Source organism: Salvia hispanica, chromosome 4 (genome assembly GCF_023119035.1).
Source record: "Salvia hispanica cultivar TCC Black 2014 chromosome 4, UniMelb_Shisp_WGS_1.0, whole genome shotgun sequence".
Classification (NCBI taxonomy): domain Eukaryota; kingdom Viridiplantae; phylum Streptophyta; class Magnoliopsida; order Lamiales; family Lamiaceae; genus Salvia; species Salvia hispanica.
Window position 1 is genome coordinate 41809099 of NC_062968.1, and position 18364 is coordinate 41827462.

Sequence of the window (18364 nt, forward strand, 5' to 3'; positions counted from 1 at the left end):
GGTGAGTCCTAAAGTTTCTCATAGATCAAGCAGCACATCATGATATAGTGATATTTGATAAGTGATGAAGCTATCATGTAGAATGTGAATATTCAAGAAAAAAATTTGATCTAATGCCAAAAATAATTCTTTATTGTCTGCAGCAACTGTTCCATTGGGCTATTCATGTCAACAGTGTTTTACATCGCTTCTGCCTGTGGAATCGCAGTGATGTACGTGCTTTACGCATCAAAGATGTCGTGCACCCTTAACATATTCTTCATCACATGGACTGGAGTTCTGCTTATAGTAATGATGGGCATATCGTTGCATTCAAGGGTACGGCTTTTGCATAATAATACTCCCTCCGTCCCGCTTAAGATGACACGTTTTCCTTTTTAGTTTGTCCCAACTAAGATGACACATTTCCTTTTTTAGTAACTTTCTCTCTCCAATTAATACACTCAACCACTTTTTCTCACTTCTATTAAAATATCCATCTATCTTCATCTCTCTACTTTAATACCTACACCCACATTCTCTCTATCCAATTAAACACCTTAACCAATAACTCCTAAAATCTCGTGCCGGCTAAGCAATGTGTCATCTTAGCCGGGACGGAGGGAGTATATTTTACGTGCAACAAATTCATCATTTAAGTTAATCTTGATTATTGATCACTTTATACTGTTTAAAGACTGTTTCAATGAAAGATTATAGAAAATAAAGAAATTGATCAACATGTTTCTGATTTCTATTCGTATAGAGACAACGTATCTAAAGATATACGACACATTGTCATGATTGAGACAGGTGAACAGAGGCCTGCTGTCATCGGGGATTATGGCTTCGTACATTGTTTTCCTCTGTTCGAGTGCTATCAGAAGGTAATAGAAATCATATATCTCAATCTGTATTCTTTGAGACACAACAAAATCATCAAATCTCCATTTGTCATGTTTGAATGCAGTGAGCCTGCTACTGAGAAATGCAGTCATGAGAGGGAAAGTGGTCATCATATTGGTTGGTCTACTATAGTTGTAAGATCTTACACACTAATGTGATCGGTTCTTGTTGCATTTCTACTTCATTTGTGCAAATGAATCCGAATGTGAAGTCACACTTACAATATGATCATTTGTCTATGTTTCTTGCAGGGATTTGTGATTGCTCTATTTGCAATTGTAATCGCCACATTCTCAACGGGGATCAACTCACAGTCATTCCAGGTACAGTTTTCCACCACATGAGACCGTAAATCAACTTATAGCATGAAGTTCGATGTTATTTGAGAAATTGTAGTCCTAACCAATGTAATACGCCAAAAAGGGCATTGAGTCCATAAGTTGATAAAATTGGCAATGAGATGCTAAGAGGTATGTCGTGTCATGTGATGATACAGTTGCGTAAAGATGAAGTTGAACGGGAAGAAGATGATCTTCTATACGGATATGGGTTCTTCCACCTCGTGTTCTCATTGGGGGCGATTGTATTTCGCAATGCTATTCATCAGTTGGGAATTGGGGAGTTTGACAAGAAAGTAAGTTGATTACGGTAGTTGATATATTTGATAAGGCTATGTGTGTGTGTGTGTTTCCTAACACAATTGTGTAAGAAAATGCAGATGGAGTATTGATGTGGGGTGGGCTAGTACATGGGTGAAGATTGTGAATGAATGGTTTGCAGCCACAATATACAGTATGTTGTTCTCACTCCCTCTCTATCTCTCTAACTTGTTTTGTTTGTGATGATGATTAATGGGATGAAATTGTGTAAATTGGGCAGTGTGGAAGTTGATATTTCCAACATTGAGGGAAACCAAAATAATGAACCATGAAGAGAGGAGACCACAGAGCAAGTGTAGATAAATACATGTTGGACCACAAAAGAAATGCTAGCAGTTCGTCCGCTGGTGGCTCATTTGGAGTTAGCGCGGAAGATGTCTAGCGACAGGTACAAACAATGCGAGAGCAAGTCACTATCGAGGTGCGCGAGGACTTAGAGAAGCAACATGAGGCGTCGCGCGCGGAGTTGGTGAAGCAAAATGAGGCATTGGTCGCTGAGATGGAAAGGCAAAATGCGGCATCGCATGCTGAGTTAGTGAGACAAAATGAGGAGTTGCGCCCGGATTTTGAGAGAGAATGAGAGGTTGTTAGAACAAATGATGTACTTTAGTGAACAAGTTAACCAAATGAGAAGTCAAAAATAGGTTTAGTCTTATAAACTAAAAGTGTAAGACAATATTATTACTTTTATGTAACTTCTGAGTTTTTGTTATTTTTTATTTTATTTTATTATGTTTTATTTAATAAATTGTCCAGGAAATAATTTGTAAAAAAAATAATATTAGAATTTATAATAAAATATTGATTGCCTGCACTTTTTGTGCTAGCAAACGAGTTGAAATTCCAAGTCCAGCTCCGCAAATTTGCTAGCACAGTGAAGGTTTCTGCAAATTTTCTAGCACAATAAAAGTACTCACAACTTTGCTAGCACAATGGAGGCACTCGCAAATTTGCGAGCACAATGTAGCAAGGACGGACTTCGCCTTTTTCTAGCACAATGGTGCTCGCAAACGAACATGTGCTCGCAAAAGTCGTCACAAGTTTGTGACAAGCGTTGTATCTAGCACGCAATGTGCTAGAAAAGTGCTAGCAAATGCGCATTTTTTGTAGTGAGTCTATAAAATAAACACAAATAATAGTATCAAGTATAAAATTTATATTTCATTTCGAAACAGAATAAACTTTAGTTTCCAATTTGATAAAAAAAAAACAACAACATAGTTTGATAAGAAATTAACCTAGTTTATTAGGAATATTCTAGTTTTTTTTGTTATTGGCTGTTATATGTGTTTTTGGCTAATATTTTTGTATGTATCATTAGATGATGAAATAATTTGTATAAATGAATTATAAGGTTTAAAGAATATACATATTGTAATAGGAAAGAGTTCAGAAAAAAAATGAATTATAAGGTTTAAAGAATATTTTGTTTTACACGTCCGTACTACTAGACTAAGAAAATAAAGCATAATTGAAAATGAAAGCAACAATAAATTGAGGACTAAAGAATTTGGGCGCCTGTAGCTCCTTAACTCATACCCAAAACCGATTCACCTTAACCCGACTCCTGAAGACTCCGCCTCCGAAAAATCGAACTGAAAAATCGCCGGAAAGCACTTCCCCTCGGTGGCGGCATTATCGTCCGCCACTGAATTGCCCTCAACGTGCCGTCGGTGTCGTAGACGAGACCCTCCACCGACACCTCACCCTCAACAAATCTCCCCACTGTGAATCCGCCGTCAGACAACCGCCGGATCAATAGCCCCACGGCCCCCGCCCCCGGCAACTCGTGGCGGCAAACCGGGCAGGAATTGTGGAGATTGAGCCACGGGAATATGCAGTCTGCGTGGTAGAGGTGCTTGCAGGGCATCTCGCGGGCCTCCGCCCCGACCACAAAGGCGTCCGTGCACACGGCGCAGTATGGCTCCGCGTCCACGTGGCAGGCCTGGACCTGCACCGCGGGCAGGGACGCCACAGCACGCTTGCTGGCCGGCTGATTCTCCGGGCCGACCAACATGCTGAATCCGATATCCAAGACGCGCTCCAGCGTCGCCTCGGATCCGGATCCAGACCCGGCCAACGACTCCGAAACGGAGGAAGGCAGAGCCCGGATCCCTGCACCCGACCTGTCGTCATAGTAGAACTGGTAGCCCTGCCCCCTGGCTTCCTCCGAGGCGTTCCGGAGGACTATCACCGGATTGAAGTAGGCGTCGCGGAAGTGCGGACAGGATAAGGCTTCTTGCGACTCTACGGTGACCATCCTCTTGCACTGATTGCACCAGAAAGAATGCAGGCCCGAATCCATACTAGGCTCACTGAATGAATGGTTGAGGATGAATTCAATTGGGGAGAATGGAGAAGTATTTATACTTATGAAACTGACTATAGACACAAAAATTACACGTTATTTCCATAAATCAGAACCAACGTATTAAGCAAGCCTTGAATATAAACGCGTGATTACGCGGCTGTAATCCTTCCTTCCTTGAATCCTTCCATGTTTATGTAAACGAAATGTGTTATACAGTTGTACTAGTATCTTTTGCAAACATATGGGAAATCCTACCAAATATCAAATTTGTTTTAATTTAGTGGAGTTATACAAATCGCTTCAAACAAATATCATATTTCTTATTTCGGAGTTGGATATTATAGTTTTAAATTATGTAAGTTGACATGTTTATACATCTAATTTCATTCAAAGACTAAATGCTTGCTCCTATATGTGTGTATAGATATTAGGACAACTGTACTCAATCATGGAGAGTTTTTCCAAATTTTTCAGTTATTGCTATTTGAGTGATTAGTGAAGATATATTATCCAAATATATCATATATATATTTATATTACTACTAAATAAGATTAGGTTATTTAGTTTTATGTGAATTCTAGTATGATTGGAAAATAATCTCCGAAAGTCCTTTCGATGTGCACGGATCACTTTGATTATTCTAGAAACTTCTTGCTTTATTTATTTATATGAAAAGACAATTATGGAACCTGCTAACTTAAATCGATTTATTTGTTATTTTAGTCGATCTTCTTTTTTTACTGATTTTAAAATTTAGGTTTTATTTTGGTCGATCTTCTTTTTTTCGGATTTTAAATTTACTAGGTTTTAAGTAGGGGTGGCGAAACGGGTTATCCGCGGGTACCCGCACCCGACAAGTCGGGTACCCGTACCCATTTTAGCCAAATTTGTTGTCCCAATACCCGTCCCGCGGCATACCGGGATTACCCGATACCCGTGTCGGGTATCCCGTACCCGACATTGCGGGTACCCGTACCCGACCCAAAATCCTAATAAAAAATTTGAAACCATAATAACCGTCAACGTTCCCTAATTTACTTTATTAATATCGATGGTAATGTTGAATAGATTGAGAATAAAACTGAGGGGACACTTTATAGCTAATTCCGGTGAGTTTTCAATTGTATGTTCGTTGGAATATAAAAATGTTTTAAAAGAACTCTTAGATTATATAAAGTACTTCCATTATTTTCCCTTAATAGAGGCATTTCAATTTCTTCACTTATTTTGGAAATATAATGATAGAAATACTCTTCTTTACATTTATCTCTCTAACTTTATTTCTTCTTCGTTTTAACTATTTATTTTTAGTTTTTTAAAATGAGTGCGTATATGGCTATTAAGTAAGTATTATTTAACTATTTACTTTTTTTCTTCACTTTAACTATTTAAACAACTTTATTAATATGGAACGGATGGAGTATTAAAAGATAGAATATGGCTTATACTAATAATAACGGGTATTATCGGGACTAACGGGTATACCCGCCAGCGGCGGATCTAGGTGGGGTCGGGCGGGGTCGGCCGACCCCACCGCCTGCCACGGAGAATCGCCGGGAAATGCCCTCCAGCGGCCGCCGACCCCACAGTCTCCGCACCTCCGCACCTGTGCTTGCGTGCAGAATTTCAAGATAGGAACGTGTTTTGGTTTTTTGTACAGAGCAGCAGGAGGGGAAGAGGAGAGAGGGGTAGAAGATGAAGGATTTAACTTTACAGTGGGCAAATGTGGGACCCATTATTGATTTTTCTCCTTTTTGTTAATTGGATTTGGAGAAATAATCATCTAAATATTGTGCCGGTCTTTTCATTTGTTTCATAAATATTGGATTTGGAGAAATAAATAATTTAACTATTGTGTCATGATCTTTTCATTTATTTCGATATACTATGATCTTAATTTGTATTTAAGTTTTATTGCTGAATTTATATTTAAAATAGTACTCCGTACTAGTATTTTATACTCAACTTATTTTTAAAATGATGTATTTCTTTTTTATTTCTTTTGAAAAGTGTTAATAGTTACTTAAATAATTGAATTTAATTTAATTTTAGTCAGTTTAAGAAGTTTGAAATGAAAATATTAAATTTTAATTTTTAATTATTTCATGTACAAAATGCTTTGTTTTGTGATGTTCAAATTGGATGCATTTCTTCTTCTTCTTTCTTTGTAATGAAACAATAATTTTATTAGACAATATTTATATACGGATAAGCCAATAAGGTAATTTTAAAACTTGAAATTTTGTGATTTAGTATTTTGATTTAAAATGTTATGAAACTATTTAACTAAACTTTATAACTTAAATAATTATTATCTCAAATAAAAATAAACCACATATATTTGATTTGAAATGTATTACTATCATTCTATAAAATATGTAACATAAATAGAAAATGTTAGATTTCTAAATTATAATTTTGTACTACCATATATGGCTACTTTTTTTTATAAAATTTAGCACCCTCTTATAAAGATTTCTAGTTCGTTCCTGCATTAATATGATGGTATGTTACTCTGTTTTCTATAATGAGACTATTATTATTTATTTTTTTTTATGGGATGGAGGAAGTATAATATAGTGCTATTTAAATATTTTTACTAAAAATAATTATTTATATAATATATTTATCGTTCGTTTTATCCGACCCCACGAATATAGATTTCTGGATCCGCCATTGATACCCGCGCGGGTAATGGGTATACCCGCTACCCGCAAAACTCTAAAACACACTACCCGATCCCGCCCCGTTTCCCGTTATCGTCGAGTGGCGGGTACACAATACCCGGCGGGTAGCAAGTCGAGATGAGAATTACCCATTACCCGCTACCCATTTTGCCACCCCTAGTTTTAAGTGTTTTTTAATTAGCTGTATGAATGTGGAATTGAGGATGGCCTTTTCTTATAAGGCAAGTGGCTTGAATTTTTTCAGCACTTTAAAAATACACATATATGTTACATTAACAGGGTATATGTTGATGGTGTTCAATTTTTTAGATAAAATAGTAGAAATAAATAATCAAGGATTAAATTGTGAAATAATTATTTAGTAAGAGGAGATTGGCTATGATTAATTATTACATGACTATTCATCTAGGATTAAGTCATAAGAATCAATCTCATCTCATCATAAACGAAACACAATACAAATTTAATCATGAGATACAATCTTGCAAACCGAACGCCCTTGAATATAAGTCATTATTAAGAAGATATATAAATGTTGCATATTGACATTGTATTCATGAACTTAAGTCATTATTACATTGATCTATAATATCATATTAGTGCAATGAAGATCATTATACAATAGATTTATAATTATATACAAATTGTATATATTTTCATGCAAGTTTCTTTTTCCGGCCGTATTCAGTAGAGATTCCATTAGGGCTAGCCGAACCGTTTATCGCAGTTCCTTGCGGCATCAATTTTCTATATCAATTTATTGCTCAATATTTGTTTAAAATTACCGACTTAATTGGGAAATATATTCAATTCAATAGGCTTGATATTTTATAGAGAAAATTACGTAAACAAACAATAGAAATTTACGTCAAAACTCAAATATAGTAAGTTGTTAGCATTATTCGTACTCCGTAGTTCACAAAGTACAAGCTAGCAAAATGACAGAGTTAAAAATACTAACAATAAGCATCAATTTTTATGTTGTCTGCTAGGTGAGAGATGAAGAAGATTTCAGTTTGCAAACATTAGAGAGAATTCACAGAGGATATAGAAAGAGTGAGAGAGAAAAAATAAGGTGACGTGTGTGACAGGAAGAATGTTAAAATATAAAAATCACATTTTTTAAAGTGAAAGATGATTTTTAACACATAACTCATGTTTGGTCGTAGGTAGAGATGTCAATCGGGCTAACCCGTTCGGGTTCGGGCCAGCCCACTCGGGTCACCGGGCTATTTGGGTGCGGGTCGCTCGGGTTATGATTTTTTCGGATCATAAATTTTCAACCCTAACCCTAACCCGTCGGGTTTTGGGCTAACTCATCGAGCTATTCGGGCCTAAAAGCTTTCGAAAATAATCTCTTATATCAAATTTTTCTTCTATAAAATGATTTTAAATTTTATATACTTTTTTCTTTTTAGTTTAGAATCATATAAAATCTTCAAATTTTCATAGTTTTCTTCAATAATACTTGAAAATAAGTCTTTCATCTCGATCAACTACAATATTAATTAAAGCTTATGTTCATGTCATTATTATGGCATTGTTCGTAACTAATTCTTTACGAAAATTAAAAATCATATCTTACATGAATCATTATTAAAATGATAAATATATTAAAATTTTGATGGGTTAGTTTTTAATTTTGTCTTGATTGGCTTTGGTGGTGGTAAGACACTAGTGGCAGATGATGGGACGGTGCAATAATGAGTTGAGATGAAACTTGAAAGCTAATATTGTGGGATCGAGTGAAAAAGTGTAGAATGAAGATTGAATAAGACTAATGATTGTGTAGAATGAAGATTGAGGATTCAAAAATATAAAAAACCCCTAAAATTTAATAATTTTATAATTAAAACCCACAACCCATCGGGCCGACCCGCAACTCGTTCGGGCTAACCCATTTAACCCACCAATCCATTCGGGTCAATCCGTTTAGCCCGTTTTGTATTCGGGTAGTAAAATTACAGCCCTAACCCGCTCATATTACCGGGTTGTTCTGGCCGGCCCATGAGTTTCGGGTTGAATTGACATCTCTAGTCGTAGGATTACATAAATAGTTAAAAATCATAGAATTAAATTATTTAGTTTTAGTTGACAATTATCATTAGATACTACTTGGTATATTAAATTAATTATACAAATAATTTAATTATTTGGTATATAAATTTCAACTCCCTCCGTCCCAATAAATATGAAACATTTGGTTTCCGGCACAATATTTTATGCAGAGGTGTTTTATGAGTTAATGAAGAGAGAGTAAAGTAAAAGAGAGGGAAAAGTAGAGAGAGTGATGTTTCCATTTTAGGAAACGTTTTATTTTTAGTGGGACGGCCCAAAAAGGAAAACGTTGCATTTCTAATGGGACAGAGGGAGTATTTGAATTTAAATTATGAATAGACAATATTATCCCAATAAAATAATAGAAATCAACACATACAATTATCAACATATAAAATAACAGAAATCAACACATTGAATAGAAATAACAGAAATTAACACATAAAATAGAAATTAGCAGAAATTAACACATCAAATAGAAATTAACAGAAATAACAGAAATCAATAACTACCAAATTATCACCATATAAAATTACAGAAATTAACACATCACACATTTCTATTGTCGGCAGCCGTAATTAAACTTTCTTGCACAATCTTTTCAATTTTGATATTAATTTAAACATTGTGACTTTGTGAGGGACATAACTTAAATTGGAAAATATATTGACCTCAACAAAAAGCGGTGCAAACCCTAACTTGAATTGCAATAAAATATAATGGCCTTGTGAAAAAGTGGCGCACAACCTATAACTTGAATTACACTTGAATTACAATCAAATATAAAATATACTCCTAATGGCCAAATTGTCCAATGAAACAATATTTTTTTCCCTTTCGTTTTGGAATTGTAGTACTTCAAGCCACCTTTAATAATCACATCATTTTGCTGTGTTTGCAGGTGCGCTGGAGGGGAGATATATGCATTTTTTACAGAAGCAACTGTGACAAAATTTTGTTGTGTTTAAGTGTTGCAGAAGCTATGGAGGAACAGTTTTTGGGAGAGAAGATGTTAGGGTTTGTCGTTATTTTAATATGAACTACTACCTCTGTCCCCAAAATTTGCTACACTTTGACCCGACACGAATTTTAAGAAATGTAATAAAAAGTGAGTTGAAAAAATTGGTGGGATGTGAGTCATACTTTTAAAGTATTAGTTTTATAATAAAATGTGAGTAGGAATGAGGTAGCGGAGTATGGGGTCCACTACCAAAAATGGTAAAAGTGAAGTGTATCAAATTTTCAGGGACGAACCGAAATGGTAAACTGTATCAAATTTTCAGGGACAGAGGTAGTAGTTAATTTGAGGGTAATGGGAATCAAATTATCTTCCTTTGGTTTTGAATATAGATAAATAAACTCAGCCTCTTTATTGGTTCGATTATTCTAGTGAAACATGAAAATGAGTGTGGGCTTCTTCGGACCAAGAAAATAACATGGGTTAGTGATTAATTTATCTGTATACTAAACAATAAGTAGAGCCATGATAAATAATATTATTCTATTCAAACATAGCTACTAAACGGGGCCTTACTAATGTCTCACCCGAGTTATGTACGACACTTTATACCTAATTTAAAGTTTCATATAATATGAAATTTTTATGCAATAAAAATAAAAAATTAAATATACTCTCTCTGTCTCATGTTACTCGCACTTTTCTATTTCAGCTCGTCTCAAACTACTTATATTATTTCTATTTCAAGTAAGAATTATGGTATTATATTAATATATTAGAGTTAATTAAGTGTTCCCTTATTAAGTGGTCTCTCATTGCACTTAAAATACTAATTTAATTATACTAAAAAATCAATCGCAAATTTACAACCAAAAATGAAAAATGCGAGTAATGATGGGCAGAGGGTGTATTATTTATTAAATGAGCACATAAATATTGATCAAAATTTTTAAAATATTGAATAAATAAAAGCAAACACGAATAAGCAATATGAGAGTATATTTATGACAGTAAACTAAGTACTTTCTTCGTTCCTTGTTAATAGAGGCATTTCTTTTCGGCACGGAGTTTTGGAATAGTATGTTAAATGGATGGTGGAAAAAGTAAGAGAGAGTAAAGTTAGAAAGATAAAGAGAGAATAAAGTAAAAAGAAGAGTTACTTTTTGCTAAAAATAGAAATGACTCAGTTAACTTGAAACTTTTCAAAATAGAAAAATGACTAATTTTAACATGAAATGGAGATAGTATAACTTTAAGAGATTAAAGAAAAAAGTTTATCAACCACAAAATCAAGTTCATGTTTAAAAAGTTTGATGAAGTGAATAATAATACCTAAACTGAGACATAATTTTGCAGTAAATAAAGTGAAGAATGTAAAGAAAATTACTCCATTTGTCCGCGAATCGCAGTTCCATTTTTTTCATTTTAGTCCGTCCATGAATAGGAGTCCCAGTTTATTTGTACTATCAATGGTAATAGGTCTTACGTTCCACTAACTCATTTCACTCACATTTCTTTTAAAACTAATAAATACAATTGGAATATCCTAATACGACTAACTTTTTTCTACCCACTTTTCTTAATATTGCTTAAAGCTCGTGTTGAAAAGCAATGAAACTTTTATTCGCGGACAACGGAAGTACATGTGAGTGAGTAGATTCATGGCATCCAAATGTCATATATTCATAGTGCCAAAGAAAGCTTTTACAAAACCTTTCAGTTTCCCATTCCGAAGCCCCCTCACTCCCCCCCTCCTCAAAAACCCTTTCACTTGTCCTAATTAAAATTTTAACTTAACCTAATTACCTATGTATAAAAAATTATTATTTATAATATCATAATTTAAATAATTAATGTATGCGAAGATGAAGAGCTGTGATCAATGTCGAACCCTTCTTAAAGACCGAACTAGAGACCAAATTTGGGCCATCTATTTTCTTAATCTTATGGTTAGGATTAATTTAATATTTTATTTAATAAATAATTTTTTTATTTTTGTTTTATTTTATTTTTTTTAAATATTTTTTTAAAAAAATTACATTTTTTAAAAAAAATTAATTTTTTTTTAAAATTTTATTTTTTTGTTTATTCAATAAAAACTTGTTGGAGTAAATAATGAACTATATTTACTACATAATGAACTAAATGAATGTATGTTATGAAGTAAATTTTCGCATTCATTACATACCGAATTTACTTCAACTGAAAGATAATTATGTCATAACACATTATGAAGTAATAAACTTATAAAATGAAGTAATAGCATGACTGAATGAAGTAATAAGTTCATTACTACTGCTTGACGTTTAACACAGTTAACATTGTATTTTAATAAAATGTCATATTTACTTCATTACTAACATTCATTTGGTTCATTATTTATTGAATATAGTTCATTACTACTGCTTACGTTTAACACATTGTTGTATCATTAATGTATTTCAATAACATGTCAAAATTACTTCATTACATACTTCATTTAGTTCATTATTTACTGAATATAGTTCATTATTTACTCTGACAAATTTGTATTAAAGAACAAAAAATAAAAAAAAATAAAAAATAAAAATAAATAATAATAAAAAATATTTAAAAAATTTTAAAAAAATTAAAATAAATAAAATAAAAATAAAAATAAAAAAATTTATTGAATAAAATATTAAATTAATTGTAAATTAATCCTAACCACAAGCTTAAGAAAATGGATGGCCCTAATTTGGTCTCTAATTCGGTCTTTAAGAATGGATTTGTGGATAATAGGACTCTGAAGATGAATATTCAATTTATTCTAATTATATGGACATATTTACTTGAATATTATATTATGTATTTTTCCTCATTTTTGGGTGTTTCATTTTAGAGTTAAATATTTGTTACAAATTGTTTATGAATTTCGTAATTTTAATATGACTTAGTAATTTCTAAACGTTGCAATTGCAATAGCATCCTCCTTTTTGTCCTACACAAACAATAGCAATTTCCGTATCGGCCAAAATTCACAAAATTATAGAAGTGTGCTGGTTATTTGAAATCATTATGTGTTTATTTTATTTTTATTTGTGAAAAAAATAAAAGTTGCAGAATAACAATATTAAGGCACGGATAATATAAAATGTGGACTCCTATATTTAAAGGAACATTTCTGCTATCCTATTATTTACTACTACTATAAGCCTAGTTTCTAAAAACACATAATGGAGTATATTATTATAGTCATTAGTATTAATTAAACAATTATATTATCTTTCAGATTAAATAATGATATTTATGTACACATGGACCCGACTTATATATTACACATTATTCTATACATATGATATCCATACACTGCAAATATTATTTTAGACATCACATATCACATTATATACATTATTACACACATTTTGCACTGATAATCTAATTTATCATGCCAACCATAATTGTTAAAACTATTAAATTTTGTCCCACGTCGACTTGGTGATGATCCTGACTTCTCTATATAAATGTGGATAATCCTCTCCCTTATAAGACTTTTTAATGGGTGAGTGACTCACTTCTAATATGGTATCAGAGCTGGCCTAAGTCGATAATGAATTTTATCTTTTTATCTCTTCTCTTGCCTACCTACGTGATGGAAGTCCGGTGTCATTCCGGCCCACACGTGAGGGAGCGTGTTAGAACTCTTAAATATTGTCCGACATGTAATCAGTAACTCAATTGGATGGAACAAAGGTTCTAACCCAGTAATCTATTTTAATAGTTCATTGGCCACAATTCTTCATCTTATAGGGTTGATTACAAATGGGCGCCTCTAATTTCCCTTTAGCTATCTCTTCCCTCATCCGTTCTCTACAACACGCACTCTTATGCCTCTTAGTCTCTCTCACTCCTCTCTGTATTGCATCATTGCATGCAGGCTAAAATTGGCCGAAACTCCAACTAGACGAGGGAGACATGTGTGGTTGGTGGTGCAAAGTCTGCTCTTACTTGTTCAGCGTCAACTTGTGACAACATATACAAAATAACTTTTGGTCCTGTTTTTTTTTTTCTTTTGATCATGAACACATCAACATATACAAAGTCCGCCACTTTCTTTTTCTCATTTTGGAAGGGTTGCAATGAAGAAGCAAGGGTATTTGTGTGAGCGAGTGATAACAGTGAGAGAAGGTAATAAAAGGGGAAGAAATTTGAAAGAAATAAAATTCCAGATGGAATATGGTATCAGAACGAACTAGGGTTACAAATTTGATGTGTGGTATCAGCAGTGTTAGAATGAGATCGCATAATATCGGGAGAATATTATGTGATTGATATGGGAATATATTGTGCCCAAATTAGAGTAGCAATTATTGTAAATTTAGGTTTACCATATATGTAGAATACCTAGCCTATAAATATGTAATCTCTGTATCTTCTTATTCATTCAATAATACAATAGAAATCTTCTCCCACCGATTCTAACATGGCCTCAGAGCAGAAACGATTCTGGCTCAGAAAAATTTCATCATAGCCAACACCAATATCTGACCTGTTTACCAGCCCAGAAAAACAATTCTCATACCAGAAACATGTCAGATTCAGAAGGAGAGACAAAACCCAACCAAGAAACCAAAAGCTTAAGGAACAGCAAGGGCGTTACCATAGCCTTCAAGTTAAATGGAAAGAACTATCCCTTATGGTCGAGACTGATCAAGGTGAAAATCGGCAGCCGAGAGGCGTACCCCTACATCAAAAACGAAGCTCCAGAACCGGGAAGCAAAGGATTCGAGGAATGGGAGGAGAATGACCTAGTGGTGTTCTCGTGGATTGTTGACAACATCGAGAACGACATCGTCTCATATTTCGCCCACCACCAAACGGCAAAGGCGTTGTGGGATAGCCTCGCCGTGACTTTTGAAAGCAAGGCAGACAAATACCTTATCTACGATCTGGAAGAAAAGGTAATTACAATTAGACAAGGAAACTACGATTTAGAGACATACTACCGAAAGCTCCACGGATTGTGGGTGGATATTGATCGCTGCCAGAAGCAGCCCGTAACTTGCTGCGACAAAGGAGTCTGTCAGTACAGGGTGCACTCAAACGAGAAACGATTAATCAAGTTTCTAACGGGCCTGAACCAGGAGTATGACGCGGTCCGGAGAGAGATCTTGAAAGAGGATCCATACCCATCAGTAGCGGCGGCCTATGGGTGGGTGAAGACGGAGGCGGCTCGACGTCAAATCATGCCACCGGCATCGCCATCATCCACCGGAGAAGCCTACGGCAGTGCCGATTCATCATTTGGGGGTGAAATCGGACATGGATTCTCAGCTATCGGACAGAGCTCAGTCGCTCAGAACCAGCGACCATCGAATTGCGGCGCACCACCGCGCCCCTCCGCCACCAGCCGATCGGGAAATCAGCGCCCCGACACCTCGAAGCTATGGTGTTCCCACTGTGGAAAACAGAAGCATACATGGGAAACGTGCTTCAAACGATTAGGATACCCGGAGTGGTGGGAAGAGCGACAAAAGGCGAGAGCCGCTCAGGCAAAGTTAGCCGTCGGAGTGGACGGAGATGGAGCTCAGAGACGCAATGATACCGGAAACCATGGGGATCCGACTGGAACAGGGGCGGGGACGCGTCAGGAGAACCACCCGAATGGCGGCAACGTGAGGGGAGTCGCCAATTTCGCCGGAAGGATTGAATCGCCGGACAAATTGGCGCAAGGAGGTAACGGGTTTGGTCTTGAGCCAAACCCTAGATTTATCTCTTCCAATTTTAAGTTTTCACCCCACAAGAATATAAAATATCAAAAAGAACCCCATGCCTTTACATTTCGACCCCCAGACTCGCTGAAATTTAAAATTGGTCCCCAGACAGTTCAGAAATCTTATAATTACCCCAACTTTGTGTCTGAAAATCGTTTTGCACCCCTACTAGAAACTTCCGCTGCATTTCACGTATACAATGTCTGTGATACAAACTCAAAGGGCTGGATATTTGATTGTGGGGCAACTGATAGCATGACTCCGGATAGACGAGATTTTTTTTTTTTTTATGAGGGCATGAAATCTTATATTAAAACTGCAAATGGAGAATTGATTAGTGTGGAAGGATCGGGCACAATTGAAATATCTCCCACACTTCGGCTTACGAATTGTTTATATGTTCCCACTTTATCTCAGAGACTGATGTCTATTAGTCATGTAACCAAGGAGTTAAATTGCACACTTCTAATGCATCCCGACTTTTGTATTTTATAGGATATTCAGACGAGGAGGATTCTTGGGCGTGGCACTGAGAAACGAGGCTCTATTATGTGGACGAGATAGCTCAACATGGCAGTGCGATGTTGGCTCACGGATCCACAAAACAGAAAAATTGGCTCTGGCACCGAAGACTAGGACACCCTTCTCCTGGTTACTTTAAATTGCTTTACCCAAACCTTTTGATTTCTTCTGATTTTTCATGTGAAACTTGTGTTTTGGCCAAGAGCCATAGACAGTCTTTTAAACCTATGAATACTCGTGTGAAATCTATGTTTTCTTTAGTACACTCTGATGTTTGGGGTCCTGCATCCACTGTTGGCGGGAATGGTTTTCGTTATTTTGTGATTTTTATTGATGATTACACTAGAGTGACATGGATTTATTTTTTGAAACATAAGTCTGATGTTTTTGATAGATTTACCTCTTTCTTTAAACTAGTCCAAACACAATTCCATACCACTATCCAAACCCTTAGGTCAGATAATGGGAGAGAATTTGTGAATAGTGCTATGACCCAATTTTGTAAAGACAAAGGCGTGATCCATCAAACCTCCTGTGCATATACACCCGAGCAAAATGGGGTAGCTGAACGCAAAAACTGAACAATTCTAGAAATGACCCGAGCGCTAATGATTGAATCCAAAGTCCCTACTTTTTTTTTGGCCCGAAGCGGTTGCTACATCTATTTACCTGATCAATCGCCTTCCAACAAAAACACTGAACATGAAAACGCCCCTTGATGCCCTCTCCAAACAAGCCAACATACCCGAGCACCTAAACCTTCAGCCAAAAGTCTTTGGTTGTACTGTCTACACTCATGTCCCAAAACATGAGAGAAACAAATTATCACCGTGTGCAACCAAATGTGTCTTTGTGGGGTATGGGGTGAACCAAAAAGGCTACCGATGTTATGACCCTTCCACTCGGAAAATCACCACCACCATGAACTGCAATTTCCTTGAAACCGAGAGGAGGATAACACCGTGGATGGAGATACCGGGAGATACATGTTTCCTTACCGAAGTACAAGAGGGATCCCAGCCAAACGATATTCCCCCGAAAAGATAGGGAGGAAAACCCGTTATGGAGTGGAGAATTTCGTGCAAGGAAACCTAACAAAAATGGCCCGAGCATTTGAGGCTGCACTATACGAAGAAGAAGAAATCCCACAGACAGCCGAGGAGGCAATGAAACATAAGAAGTGGAGGGAAGCAATGCTTATTGAGATGAAAGCCCTGATGAAGAATAATACGTGGATCAAAAGCAAACTACCCGAAGGAGCTAGAACTGTTGGGTGCAGATGGGTATTCACAATAAAGAGAAGACCAGATGGGTCAATAGAGAGATACAAAGCACGACTCGTGGCGAAAGGATACACTCAGACATATGGGGTGGATTATGCTGAAACATTCTCCCCGGTTGCTAAGATTAATACCGTGCGGGTGTTATTCTCGTTGCTGCTAATAAGGACTGGCCGCTCTACCAGTTCGATGTGACAAATGCATTCCTGCACGGAGAATTACCTAAGCCAGTATTCATGGAACCACCGCCTGGTTTCACTGGAGAGTTTGTAGATATGGAAGTGTGCCAGCTTAAGAAGACATTATACGGGTTGAAGCAGTCACCACGAGCATGGTTTGGGAGATTTACCGAAGTGATGAAGAAGTACGAGTACGAACAGAGTAATTCAGATCATACTTTGTTTATCAAGAAAAGGGGGGAAAGATCACATGTTTAATCATATATGTAGACGACATGATCATTACTGGAGATGATGAGGAGGAGATTGCCGAACTAAGGAAGAACTTATTCCATGAGTTTGAGATGAACGATCTTGGTCTTCTCAAGTACTTCTTGGGGATAGAGGTTGACAGGATCTAGAGAGTGCAGTGCAGGTTTGTGTTGTGTGTGATATCACTCGATCTAACAGGTACAGAGGATTCGACTAGACTTCAGAGGCTAGAGGATCATGAGACTTATCAGAAAGGGGTCGTTGGGTGCACTCTGTCCCTTCAAAAACCTCAACCCACTATACTATAACTTAGCACAGGGAAGTAAAGGATCGATCCCACGAGGAAGTAGGTGTTACGAAACTGCATTTGAGGATGTTTCGGAAAAGAAAGGGGTTGGCTGCTGCCCACGCAATTTCGTGGGTCGAGAACTTAAAACTCTGGGTCTGAGAGATAAACGAAACTTTACTCTACCTATTGGGTCTAATGGAACGAAAGCGTACGGAACATACATGACTCGGAGAAAATGAGATATTTTAAAGTTCTAAGACAACTGGAGTAGACTTAACTAAACAGACTTTCCTAATTTGGACAGACAAGCATAAATCGAAAAGCAAGAGACAAAGTAGATCGTACTGACAGGTCTAGCAGATATGCAGAAAAAGTAAAGTACATGCAGAAAAAGCACTGACATAAAGCAGATCTGGTTCTAACTACCAACAACTTCATCTTCTTCAGAGAATCAAACGAGAATAGCAGATAAAACAGAGTTTTAAACACCATGAAAACAGAGCAAACTTTAGATCTAGACTTAAAACGAGAAATTAAAGCCTAAACTAACA

General features: G+C 36.1%; 1 protein-coding gene and 1 pseudogene across 1 annotated transcript; one reads left to right on the forward strand and one right to left on the reverse strand.

The window, feature by feature from the left end:
• The first annotated feature begins 147 nt into the window (after positions 1-147).
• Positions 148-2256, forward strand: LOC125219442 (annotated as a pseudogene).
• A 610-nt stretch (positions 2257-2866) lies between these two features.
• Positions 2867-3891, reverse strand: LOC125220071 (E3 ubiquitin-protein ligase RDUF1-like). The gene has a single exon (XM_048122193.1). It carries the CDS (start codon positions 3847-3849, stop codon positions 3100-3102), a length of 750 nt encoding a protein of 249 aa, XP_047978150.1. The 5' UTR covers positions 3850-3891; the 3' UTR covers positions 2867-3099.
• Positions 3892-18364: the final 14473 nt, after the last annotated feature.

Bases quoted from the DNA above. Each gene is read 5' to 3' on its own strand.
- LOC125220071 (XM_048122193.1), bottom strand. From the start codon at position 3,849: ATGGATTCGGGCCTGCATTCTTTCTGGTGCAATCAGTGCAAGAGGATG.